General features: G+C 47.5%; 1 protein-coding gene across 1 annotated transcript in view; it reads left to right on the top strand.

Annotated features, from left to right (window-relative positions):
• The window catches only part of Tcerg1l (transcription elongation regulator 1 like), a 171050-nt gene that overhangs the window by 117757 nt on the left and 41241 nt on the right, over positions 1-12052 (top strand). Inside the window, exon 8 of the mRNA XM_050137935.1 lies at positions 5625-5779. Coding sequence (XP_049993892.1) covers positions 5625-5779 — 155 coding nt within the window. The remainder of the gene's footprint in view (positions 1-5624; positions 5780-12052) is intronic.

Here is a 12052-nt window from a genome sequence, read left to right as displayed (position 1 = left end):
ACGGAGGCGGCAGGCCAGACTCGATTTCCCACTGCAGTGGGCTGAGCAGCAGTGACTCTCCCACACCTTAGGACTTGCTGTTCAAAGGATGATTTTATTACTAAAATCCCTTTTCTAGAACAAAACACCAGATCTCCACACAAGGGGCTTCTCAGTGTGGGGATCCTGTATCAGACTTAAATAACTCCAGTGTGCTAATTACATCCTCCGGGATCTAGGGACATTTTGCAAGAAGAGAGCTATGGCTGCCATCCAGGAATTATGAGGCATGATTGGAGAAGGGAAGCTATCTGTGTACTTAAAATGGGCATAAAATGAAACATAAAATTAATTTTGCATGTCATAGCCAGCTCCGTCTAGTTGAAACCAACTGGAACAAGTGGATGGGCAGATTTCCTCCTGGGAACCACATCTATTTACCTGTCACTGGCCCTGCAGTTCAATTCCCCATGCTTCCCTTGGGCAGAGGAACTGGTTCTTTGCAGCCTGGATATAAATGTGTACTGTGTTAATTGTCACTCCTCCCCCTCAACGCTAATGCTCCATTAAGTCTCTAATTAGCTCCATCTCTCCCTGGCTTTATAAGTTTGGTGGTGGAAAGATGGGAAACAGGCGATGTTTCCTCTACCTTGAGGCACCGCAGAGTGCCAGCTCTTCTTGGGGCGGGACGCGCTGGTGTGGCTTTGTACTTGAGCGCCACACGCTGAAGCCACTGCCTCCCACAGAACTCAGAAGGTGCAACAGCATTTCCTCTCTGTGAAAATGAGGCCTGGGATAATGTGGCCAAATCGATGTAAGTCTTGAGGTGGGAAGCCTGTTTCTTTAGTGGACGAGAGTGCTTGGGAGGTAGAGAGGAGACACCTGAGAACCCGGAGATGCTGACCTGGGCCTCGCAGCAGAAAACTTTGAGATACGTGTCCTCAAGGGTCCTTGCATCTTTGACTCAGGGAAAGGAACACTGCCAAAGGCAATGAATCCAGCTCCCTTGCATTGCTCTGGCCTGTGGTGAGATTCAGGTGACTCCTCCCGGAGGTCACTGTAACCTGCACAGCCCTGCTTTCTCTCCCTCTACTGGAGACCCTGTGGCCATCAGCCCTCCTACCTTTTCAGCCTCAGGTCTAGGATGTCTTCAGTAGGGTAGGGACTCCTAACCCTCTACCACATAACTTTCTGGACCACCTACATAGATCCACCTGCCTTGATGTACCTGTCTACCCCCAGCATGGAAGTTGCTCATCCAAGTCCAAGTCCCCACTTTTCCCACATAGATTGATCTGCTTTGAGTCAAGTTTCCAGGTGATGGGAAATGTCTAGGTAGCAGCCCAGGATCCGCAGTTGACAGCCTGTCAAGATTAAACTCCAGCACTCTGGGGCAGGAGTTCCGCTCGTCTCAACTGAGGCAGAGGACTGTTTTGCTCATCTGGCTTCAGCTTCTCTTTTTCTCTGGTCCTCTCACGCCCAAGTCCCTTCTCTGACCACAGTCTTACCAGAATTCAATTTGTCATCTCAGCCTTCTGGACAGCTAGGGTTTCCACAGACCACCTGTAGCAAACCATCTGTTCCGCATTAGGAGAGACCCCTGGAGCCCTGTAGGGAACTGAAATTAGCAGAGGCTGCTGCGTGTGTGCCCCCCCTCCCAGCCTCGATTTCTGTCCCTAAGGGTTGACCTGCAACTGTGCTTCCCCTCCTTCCTGGGTCCTCTGCCCCTGTTCCCAAGTCCTGTTCCCCAGTGAATCTCATTCAAATACCTTTCCGTTTGTGGTATTAATTAAGCCTGCCAATGCCTCCCCGAATGAGCAGATGGTAATTGGCTGGGCTCTTCTCACTGAGGGGTTCTCATCCTTACTTCAACGGCAGGCCTTGCTGGGAGAGCCTGGGCCTTGGACTTGAACACTGGACAGAAGGTATTGGGAAGATAAGGGCCTACCCCCACTGTTGCCACCTCAGCTGCCACCACCAAACTCCCTGGAAGCTTAGCCCTACCCCAGCATGGGGTTCATCTTGTAGGGGGGGGGGACTCCCAAGATACAGTGCATGGGACACAGGTGTAACTGCTGCATGTTACCTGAAGCTCCTCCAGGGAAGAAGAGACCAGCATTCAGAGGACGGGAGTATCTGTGGAGTCTAACTGTGTCCTGGGCCATGTACTGTCCCCCTTTTTAAAATTTATTTTATATATAAACCACAGTTCCCCCACCCTCCTTTCCTACCACTCCCCCCACACCTCTCCCCCAACCCAACCCCCTTTCACTTCTCTGAAAGTTTAAGGTCTCCCATGGGGAGTCAGCAAGGTCTGGCACATTAAATTGAGGCAGGACCAAAGCTCTCCCCACTGCATCAAGGATGAGCGAGGCATCCCACTACAGGGAATGAACTCCAAAAAGCCATGCGTCAAAGATAGATCCTGGTCCCACTCTCAGGGGCCCCTCAAACAGACCCAGCTACACAACCGTTGCCTGCAGGTAGGGGGCCTAGTTCTGTCCTTATACTGTCCCCGTTTAACTATCTTCAGACAACAAAGGGTTTCAAAAACCCAAACCAGAGCAGCCAGACTCCTGGGCATCCCCACCCAAGGAAATAAACCTGTAGCAAGGGGCCACAACAGTGACCTCGGTCAGAGTCCTGGCACCAAGTTATTTAAGTAAGAACTAGAAGTTAGACATGAGGCTGGGGGGGACAAATTTTCTTCTAGAAGGGAATAGCTTGAAGAATGGGACCACGGTAGGACACAGTGGTCGGTCCATGGGTCCATCAAGGTGTCGCAAAGACAGAGGAGCCAAGCTCACACTAGAGGCAGACCTCCAAGGCTGTTTTCCAGCCCAGAGTCCCCTATCTTCAGAGTCAGTTGTTCAGCTCTGGGCATCTCACTAAAGTCAGATGCCAGATCCTAGGTGCCTATGGGACCCTGGGGTACAATAACCTGCTGAGAGGATGGTGCCCTTCTGAATGTCTGCTGAGACAGAGCTAAAGGAACAGACCCTGTTCTCCTAGAGACAAATCAAACAGTTCAAGTCTTAAGGAAACAGACAAGAATGCAGAGAACTCAGGATGCGTCAAGAATTTCACACTCGGGCCAAGTCCATTCAAGCTTCAAGAAGAAAAGATAATCCAAGTAAGACTTGTGAACGTCTCGACAGCCTACTTCTGCAGACACAGCAAGCTACTGGAAGCCTGGTTACAGCTGGGGAAGGGTCTAGGTTGGATCTTGCTTCCCTCACTCACTCTCCACGTGGATCTCAACAGTGATCTGGTCTACTGTCCTCCAGTCCCCAAAGAGCACAGCCCTGTGGGACCTAGTAGGGACTAAAAAGCAGCTTGGTGTGTGGCCAGTAGCTCAGTCCTTAGGGGAAGCCCTAACTAGGAGGAAGGATTATAGCTCCCATTAGGAGTTAATCTCTCTGCTGGCCACCCTGTCTGCGCAGCCCACTAAGGAGCTACACTGTATATGGCCTACAGTATCTGCAATTGTCTTTCACTTTGCACTAAATGCCCCAGTTTCTGTACTGCACAGCATACAGCCTCTCTCTAAGCCCTTGTGAGCAGGTCAGGGAACCTAGCTCATTGTGCCTGCATTGAGCCTGCCGTAGGCCAAGGCAGTATGCAGGCAAGGCCTTGGGTATAAGACACAGTGCTCCTTCTTCATGCTTCCATTTCTCCTAGAAAAGTGGACACTCAGAATAAAAGAACCTCCACTGTCTTTTCCTAATTACAGTGATGGTCAGGTGAGGCCTTCTCGTTCTCCCTGAAAGGGCAAGAGCAAGCCCAAGGGTGGAGGACAGGAGGACAAGAAAACCAGTCAGTGTTCTTCCCAGTATCACGACCAAGCCATGGTAGCCAAAGCTTCCGGACACATAGCTGATGACTTTGGGTGCTACTTAATGGGTGCTGATACCAACCTGATGGTCCCCTAGCATGAAGCCCCATCAGTTGGTCTACAAAGACCAACTTCTAAAGGTTGTGGAGTTTGGTCACCAGCTAGTTCTGGAGAAAGTGGCTCCTTTGATACCTTTATTACTGGAGAGAATGATCTATGGATAAAGGCATTCCTGGACAGCCACACCAGGGTCGCCAAAGAGCTGCTCTCTGGACTTCTCTGTCCTGGATCCAGGCTAGAGATGCTTCAGAGACTAGAACATCGTGGAAACAAGAGCCGTTAGCATGCCTGGAGGGGCAGGACTCAGATCTAAGTATGTCCTTGTCTATTCCAACTTTAGGAGGTCATGCGATTTCTAGGCTTGTGGCTTTTCCTTCACCTTCAAGGCCAGTAACACAGTTCCTCCCCAGTACTCTCCATATGTGTGTGTGTGTGTGTGTGTGTGTGTGTGTGTGTATGTATGTGAATGCACATGTATGCACATGTTAGTGTGTGTTCTCTAATTCCATCCACAGTCTCCTCCTTCCTCAAGGAATCTATGAAGGCATTTGGGGCCATTCTGTGACTTGGGACATCTCCCCATCTCAGGATCTTTATCTAAGTCCTTTTGTCATGTGAGGTGACCTATTTGTAGGCTCTGGGATCCGAATGTGGATAATTTGAAGACTGTCAGGCTGTCTGCCCCACCGTGGAACCTGGTCTGGTTAAGATATCTGGTGGGTCACCTCAGGTCATTAGGGTCCTATTCCATTCAGTTGCTAGCACATGGGACCCAGCCCTGGGCCCTCAGCACAGCTTATGGAACAAAGCTAACTGGCCTTCACATGGAGCAGCCAACTCTGTGCAAACACTCCTGTCTAGCTTTCTAGAGTGATGTGTGAACCAAGTATTGAAGGCCCAGCAGTGTCTCACTGAACCCTCTGGGTGGCCAGGGGTCCTCTCTTGGACAGGGTTTATATATACATAGCCTGCCCTATCTTCTCTGTGGAACAGAGAATCATGGGGAAGAACTAGGGGCTACTATGGGAAGCTGAGGCCAGGGAGGGCTGCCTTGTTTAAGGTAAATTTTAAGGGATAGGAAACGGGCCTTGGTCAGGCTTGCTTGTACAGCTTCCTAAGAACAGGAGGCATATACCAAAGGCAGTGGTCAACCTTGGAGAAGGGCTCTCTTCTTCTGTGTCTATTTCTCATTCTCTCAAAGTGAGAGAACAATACACCATTTCTTCCTTTATTTTAGGAATCCATATATGAAAGTAAGAGGCTCTCATGAACGTGAGTGTGGTGAGCAGAAAGGGCTCAGTTGCTAGGCCAAACGGTCCATTTATCGTTACTTTGATGGATATACAGAATGGGATGGGAAAGGTAGTGAAATAGTCACCTGGAGCAGGGGACACAGGTGCCCAGGCCTGAGAGAAAATATCACTGAGCTGAGTCAGGCAGTGTTCTGCACTGGGGCTGGTGTGGCTTTCTGTGGTCTTGGAAAGTGTCTTGACCTCTCTGACCCTGGAATCCTTGCTGGTGGCAGGGAATGGAAATGAGGCCTGTTAACCAAATGAGGATGTGAGAAGGAGCACAGAGTGTCCCCAGGGAAGGGAAGGGAAGGGCTCTGTCATTATGTTTGATGCCTACAGGAATGTCTTCATGACCTCTAGAGTTCAGTCCCGAAGGGCGTTCTGAGAGAGGGGTGTGGGCGCCCGCTCCTCACCAGGTGTCTCTGAAAGTGACTGAGGCGAGTTTTCAACTTTCACAGGTGTGTGGTCTGGACAGGGGATGACCGGGTTTTCTTCTTCAACCCGACCATGCAGCTGTCAGTCTGGGAGAAGCCCATGGACCTGAAGAACCGTGGGGACCTCAAGAGGATCATCGAGGACCCGCCCCACAAACGCAAGTTGGAGGCCTCAGCAAGTAATTAACAGGGGATGGGGTGGCCCTGTGGAAGGGCTATGCTCTGTCTGGGGGCAGGAGCAGGCACTGCTGCTGCTGCTCATGGTTATGCTGGGGGGCGGGGTTATACTGGAGTTATGTTGAGGACCACAGACTCACACATTAAGTTTTTGTGGCGCTTCCCACTGAAAACTTGACCCTTTCAAGTGCTGGGCTCGGGCTTCTCCTTGCATCCCATGAGGTCATCTGTGCAGGGACAGTGCAGATGGCCACTGGCTGTCCTTTGGCTTTCATTTCGTTCTCCTACAGATGGGCACTGGAGAGCAGATGTGGGCAAGTGTGAGTGTGTTTCCTTCAACACCGCGGGATATTCTCGGCCCTGGACCACGGAGGTCATGGCTATATATTAGTGGAAGCCCACAGATGGGGGTGGGGCAAGCGGCCTTCTGTCCCATAGAAGGGACTGTTAAGTGAGGAGTTGGCTACTTCTGACCCACCAGCCTATGAGTCCTATCTCACCAAGAGTGGGAGAAGAGCACCCAGCATCCTGTGCGAGGCTCCTTGTCAGGGAAGCAGATGTATTTTTTATGAGTGGTGCATGCATGGGAAAGCCCTGCTCCCCAAGCACACGGATTAACATAGCATCCTTCAAGAGGTGTGCTGGGGACTGAATATGTGTCACACACGCTGGACAAGAGTTCTGATCGCAGAACTGTACCCCTGGCTTCTTTTTACTTGTTATTTGAAAACAGGGTCTCATTAAATTGCCTGGGTTGTCCTTGAACACTGTAGCCTCCAAAGGCTTTGCATTTTAAATTCCTCTGCCTCAGTTGTCCAAGTGGATGGGATTACAGGCCCACACCAGGCTAGCCTCACCTTCCATGCTGAGAGTGGTTATACAGTCTGAAAAGGGAGAGAGGTGGGCATGGAATCTTGACATTTCAAAGGAAGTTGTTGTTTAATTTTAGAAGGTATTTTAAGGGCTTGATGTGATTTTTCCCCCCACATTACCTACAGCTGAACAAGAGGACATCAGCTTGTTAAGTCAGAGCCAGTTAGAAGGCTGCAAATTAAACCCCTCCTAGCTCTTCACAGTACTACAGAGAATTAGGTGGTCTCGGAAAGCCAAACTTAGTCCTGAATGAATGACACAGAACAATGCAACATTTCTATCTCACTTAAGCAGAATATTCTCCTGAGAGTTTTCCCAGCTGATGATGAGAAAATAAAGACGTCGTAGGTGTATATTTCACTGGGGTAAAAAAGAAAAAAAAAAAGAAAAATATGTTAAAATGTCCCTGTGTTCAGAGACGATGAAACTGGACTTTTGACTGTGTTTTTCCCTTTTGATGAAGTGACATCTGAATTAGAGGGGGCATTTTCATCACCAGAGAGGCTTTCCAAGCCCTGCAGATCAGTTGCTTTTGGCTCTCAGACAAGAGAAGGCGCACAGGTCAGAAAGAGCAGGAGGATTTCGTATCTTCCGAGAAACAGTTGGCATGGTTTTCCCTGGCAGTGACTTCATTTGCTCCATGGATGGTGATGATGCTCTTCGCACCTTTTTAAAGACGTGACTTCCAGAAACTTGTGTGTGCTCTTTTGATTTTGCCCCAAGCACTAACAGGAATGAGGAAAAAATGAGGTGATTAAGAGTTGAGTGCATGGTTCTCTCCTGTTGTTTGGACCAAATCATGCCAGATCTGAAGAGACAGGGAGGTGTCTCCAAAACCTCTACAGGGTGGTCTGGGAAGGGGACCACAGCCTTAGTCACCCGAGTCAAGTAGGTCAGTGCTCCAGTTTATCCCACTAACAGGGACTGCATTTTCTAGGAACAAATGCAGAGTCGTGTGTCAAGTCTAACGGACACACCCAGGAATGTCTGAGTAGCTTAACTTGACATCACAACCTGGGGACAGCACAGCCTTGAGGTGGATAGATAGATAGATAGATAGATAGATAGATAGATAGATAGATGAGAGAGAGAGAGAGAGAGAGAGAGAGAGAGAGAGGGGGGGGGCAATTTTGAAATGTGTGACCTCAAGGACATTTTTACCTTTAAGAGAAGATGAGGCAGTGGGCATTTTCTTACACAATTCTAAAGCACATGCAAATTGCAAATGACCTCCATTTGCAGTTTCTAGTTGCCAGGAAGACTTGTACTTTGAGACCAGAACTTCTAACTCCGTGAGACCTGGCAAGCATCTAGAGAAGAAGGTGTTTCTGGAGAATTGATTAAGGAATGAGGGAGGAACTGGCAGTCTCCAGCCAACATCAGCCTCGTGGCACCTTCCCTGGCTGCTGGTTCTTCAGGGATGATGTGGCCTTGTTGGTGTAACAGGCTCCAGGGAGATGGCTCTCAGTGGCATTTGTTTTATATTTTCTTCAGTTGAGATCCAGTCTGGATTGGAGTGTATTGATAGATGTTTCTTTCTATTCTAAACAGAACAGTTTAGCACTCTGGTTGATCTGTCCATCCCCACTGGTTTCCAAGAGGCAAATAAAATGAACTTTGTACAATATCAGCCACATTAAGTGACATCAGGCTGTGTGTGTGTGTGTGTGTATGTAGAGAGAGAGAGAATGTGTGAACGTGTGGATGTGAGTCCATGTGGACATGAGAGTATGTGTGTGTGAGAAGAGAGAAGAGAGTATGAGTTTGGTGTGTAAGTACGGAAATGTTTATGTGTGTGAACATGTTTGAGTACATGAGAGACAAAGAGAATAGGTAGTATATAAGAAAGAATGTACATGTGTGTGTGTATATGAATGTGTGTAAATGTACATGAACCTATGCAGGTTCATATGTATGTGTATGTATATACATATGTATGTATGTGTATATGTATATGAATGTTTATGTGTATGTGGGTATACATGTTTATATGTATGTGAGTATATATATTAATATATAGGCATGTGTGCATATAATTATACATGTATGTATTTGTGTGTTTGAGAATGTGTATGAATGTGTGTATGTTTAGGTGAGTATGTGTGTGTATACTATGTGTTTGTGTGTATGTGAATATATATGAGTATACATGTGTATATATGTGAATATGCATGTACATTAATTATGTGAATATATTTGTATATCAATATGTCTGTGTAAATATGAGTATGCACATATTTACGTGTTTACATGCATGCCATATGAGAGTGCATGTGTGTTTGTGTGTTTATATGAATATGTGTATATGTATTTATGTATGTATGGGTATGCACTTGTGTGCGTGTGTGAATGCATACGTGTGTGTGCCTGTGTGTATCTGTGTGTGGTGTGACATTCATGATGTTACCCAGGGATGTATGAGCTCTCAGGATCAGTCAGCTTACTAAGTATAACTCAAGTACTTATCCTTTGACATTTAGCAGGGAAGGAGGGAATCCACCCTTTCATTCTCTTGGCCTTGTTAAGGGATTCCAGAGAAGATCCAAATTACCATCTAATTACCTTGTAATGCATCCAGATGTTTTATGGCTCTGCAGTTTTGCTATTGAACTAAAGCGAAATGAGAAGCAGAGGCCTCACCCATTGCTGCACTCTAGGATTGTACAAACTCCTCCCATCAGAGGCACTCACATTTGTCTCTCCATCCGACTGTTCGTGTTCATCAAGCCTAGGAGAGTTGTAGTTCTTTCTGTGCTAATCAGCGGCAGCAATGTCCACTCTTACTGTGAAGGGGTAGGAATCTCTCTGTCACCTGGCCAGTGCACTGGCAGCATTATGTCCTTACATCCCACCTGCCATGATCACAGAATGCATCCTGTTCCTGCCCTGGGAGGTCCTTTCATTGGATGATCTAACAGAGTAAAACATTAAATTCAGAGCGTATTAAATACCTGGCCACTGAGCGTCTCCTCTGAGGTAGAGGAGAACAGGAAGTCAGGTAGTGATCACTCCACCCTTCCTCCTGTTCTGTCTCCTCCCAGTAGCTGAAGAGAACAGGAGGCCTGGGTCAGGACAGAAGCAGCAGGCATCCTCTTGGCAGAGGATGGAGAGAAATGTTTAACAAGAAGCTCCCATACTTGGTTCCAGAAATTCTCACAGTCCTATAGGATGGCACCACAGGATTTGGGCATGAATTGCTATTATAATAAACTTCCAAAAATTGTCCTACAATGAAACAAAAGACCAGATTTCAGTACCAAAGTGCAGAAGTCCAATGTGCATATCCTGAGTGCTAGCAAGGCATGTCTTCTCCGAGGCTCTGCGGAGTATCTGCTTCCTCCTCCTTTCTAACATATATTAACTCATATATTAACACACAAACACACACACTCACATACACGTAAACATGTATACCCATATACACACAAACATTTATATACATATTCACATATATCCATCAGTGGCCTTCTGATTTCCTTGGTCCATTTCTCCTTCCTGCCTCTTCAAAACAGCTGGGAGGCATCTCTGGTCTTTCTGACATCTTCTTTAGGCACTTTTCATTATCCAGGGCATGGTATAGGACAATCTCCATCGCTAGGTAAACTATATAGAAACTCTGAGTCTCCTCTCGGAGTGACCTAACATTGTTGGGAGGCATCTCTGCTTTCCATAATCTATGTCCCTACTTTACAGAAAAAGGGGTGCAGAACAGGTATCTTGCTGAGTTCATGGGTCTATCAGATGTGGGATCAGGAATTGAAGGTTGATGGGTCTGACCTGAGGCTGAAGCAGAGCTTCCTGGTCAGGTCTCACAGGAGAAATCGGGTACAGGTAGCCTTGACTAACAATCCCTTGTTCCCTTCTGGGCAATAGAGACAAACAAGAACTCACTCAGCTTCAATTGCTGTGCAAATATTTTAGTCATTTATATTCAGGATAAATGTGGATTCACAGTGACATGCATTTCACTAAGTAGGATATAAAATCATCCTGAGGGTAAACACAGCTGTGGCTGGTGAAGGGGCCGCTTCCCAGGCATTGTGTTGCCGAGACAGTGTGTACTGGGTCTCTGTATCACAAAGGGACCAGGTGGCCACTGAAAGGCAAATGCTGGAACCCTCCCCAAAGCGTAAGGGCACGCTTCATTAGCTCAAGAAGAATTGGGTTAAATGTGGGGGGTTCTGGCTAGGGACTCCACCTGCTCAGCTCTGTGTGAGGGGCTGAAGTTTATTTACAGTGGAGTTGAATTCTGTATGTTGTCTTTTGTATCAGCCAGGACTCTGACTGATGTTTGCACTGTGAAGGCAACAGGAGCCTTGTTTTCTGAGGTTCCTCCCAATGGCTAAATTGGTCAATCTCTGTATGTGACACCAGATAAGAAGGGTGGGGAAGCCATGGTCTCTTGGGAGAATCCCACATGGACTTTAGGAAGAAGCTGAAGACAGAATGCAGGTAGGGTTTAATGTGGGTCTTCAGCTGGGAAAGGAACAAATAAAGTCAAGAGAAGCTGACACGGGGCGGGGGGAGGGGGTGTCTTAGGATGTTTTCATAATACCTTATTCATGGCTGCGTTTGGCCTGCATTCATCTGGCAAGGCTAGTGGAAAGTTCAGTAGTGAGCCGTGTTAGTTAGCTCCTCATCCTCATTTATTCCTCACTAGAAGAAAGAATCAGTGTAACTCTCTGTGTCTCCAAGCCCCTGTCTGTTATATGGAACCACACAACCTTAATCAGTCTGGCTTCCCAGAACCAAACTTTCATCCATTTCTCATCAAGCATAAGAAAGAAGGAGAAAAGAAAGGGGAGGGAGGAGAGGAAGGGAAGGAAGAGGGAATCGTTCTCTAAACCAATCAGTTTTTTTTTTAATTGACGTTAATCAAGCCCAGGCTTGATAGTTGGCATTGCCTCCAATAGTAAGCACATGCAGATCAGAAAGCCATGCACCTTCTAAGGGTGTGTCCTTCTCCCTGGCTTTTGTCCCTGCTGCAAGCTGGCTTCCCACTCCCCTGGCAGCCAACTCACCCCTTTATTGGTCCCTGATACCAAAGGACCATTGCTTTTCCTAGAGAGACAGAAGGAAGGTGTATTAGTATCAGATAAGGTACCAGCAGACAAAAGAAAGGACTGTCCAAGTCAGTCCATTTACTGTGGTTGCTTACGTGGGCAGCCACACAGTAGCCAGTCCTCTGGGCAACCTATGCACAGTTGCACTAATGAAGAGTTTCACTCCGGTCAATTGCTTCTCTCATATATAATCTCAGGAAGGGAAGACCTCATGAAGATCCTAGAAAGGTCTCTTGAGGGTCCCATGAGCAGTGTAAGGCTCTCCCTCCACAAAGAAGTTTGAATAGGCCCAAGGTCATGGGCGTGCTTACAACTACGCTTCAAGATAGTGGTGAATGT

This window comes from Alexandromys fortis, unplaced genomic scaffold (genome assembly GCF_014885135.2).
Source record: "Alexandromys fortis isolate MF-2015 unplaced genomic scaffold, M_Fortis_MF-2015_v1.1 scaffold_3, whole genome shotgun sequence".
Lineage (NCBI taxonomy): Eukaryota > Metazoa > Chordata > Mammalia > Rodentia > Cricetidae > Alexandromys > Alexandromys fortis.
The sequence above is the reverse complement of the archived record's forward strand: the minus strand, read 5'-3'. Positions and strand labels throughout refer to the sequence as shown.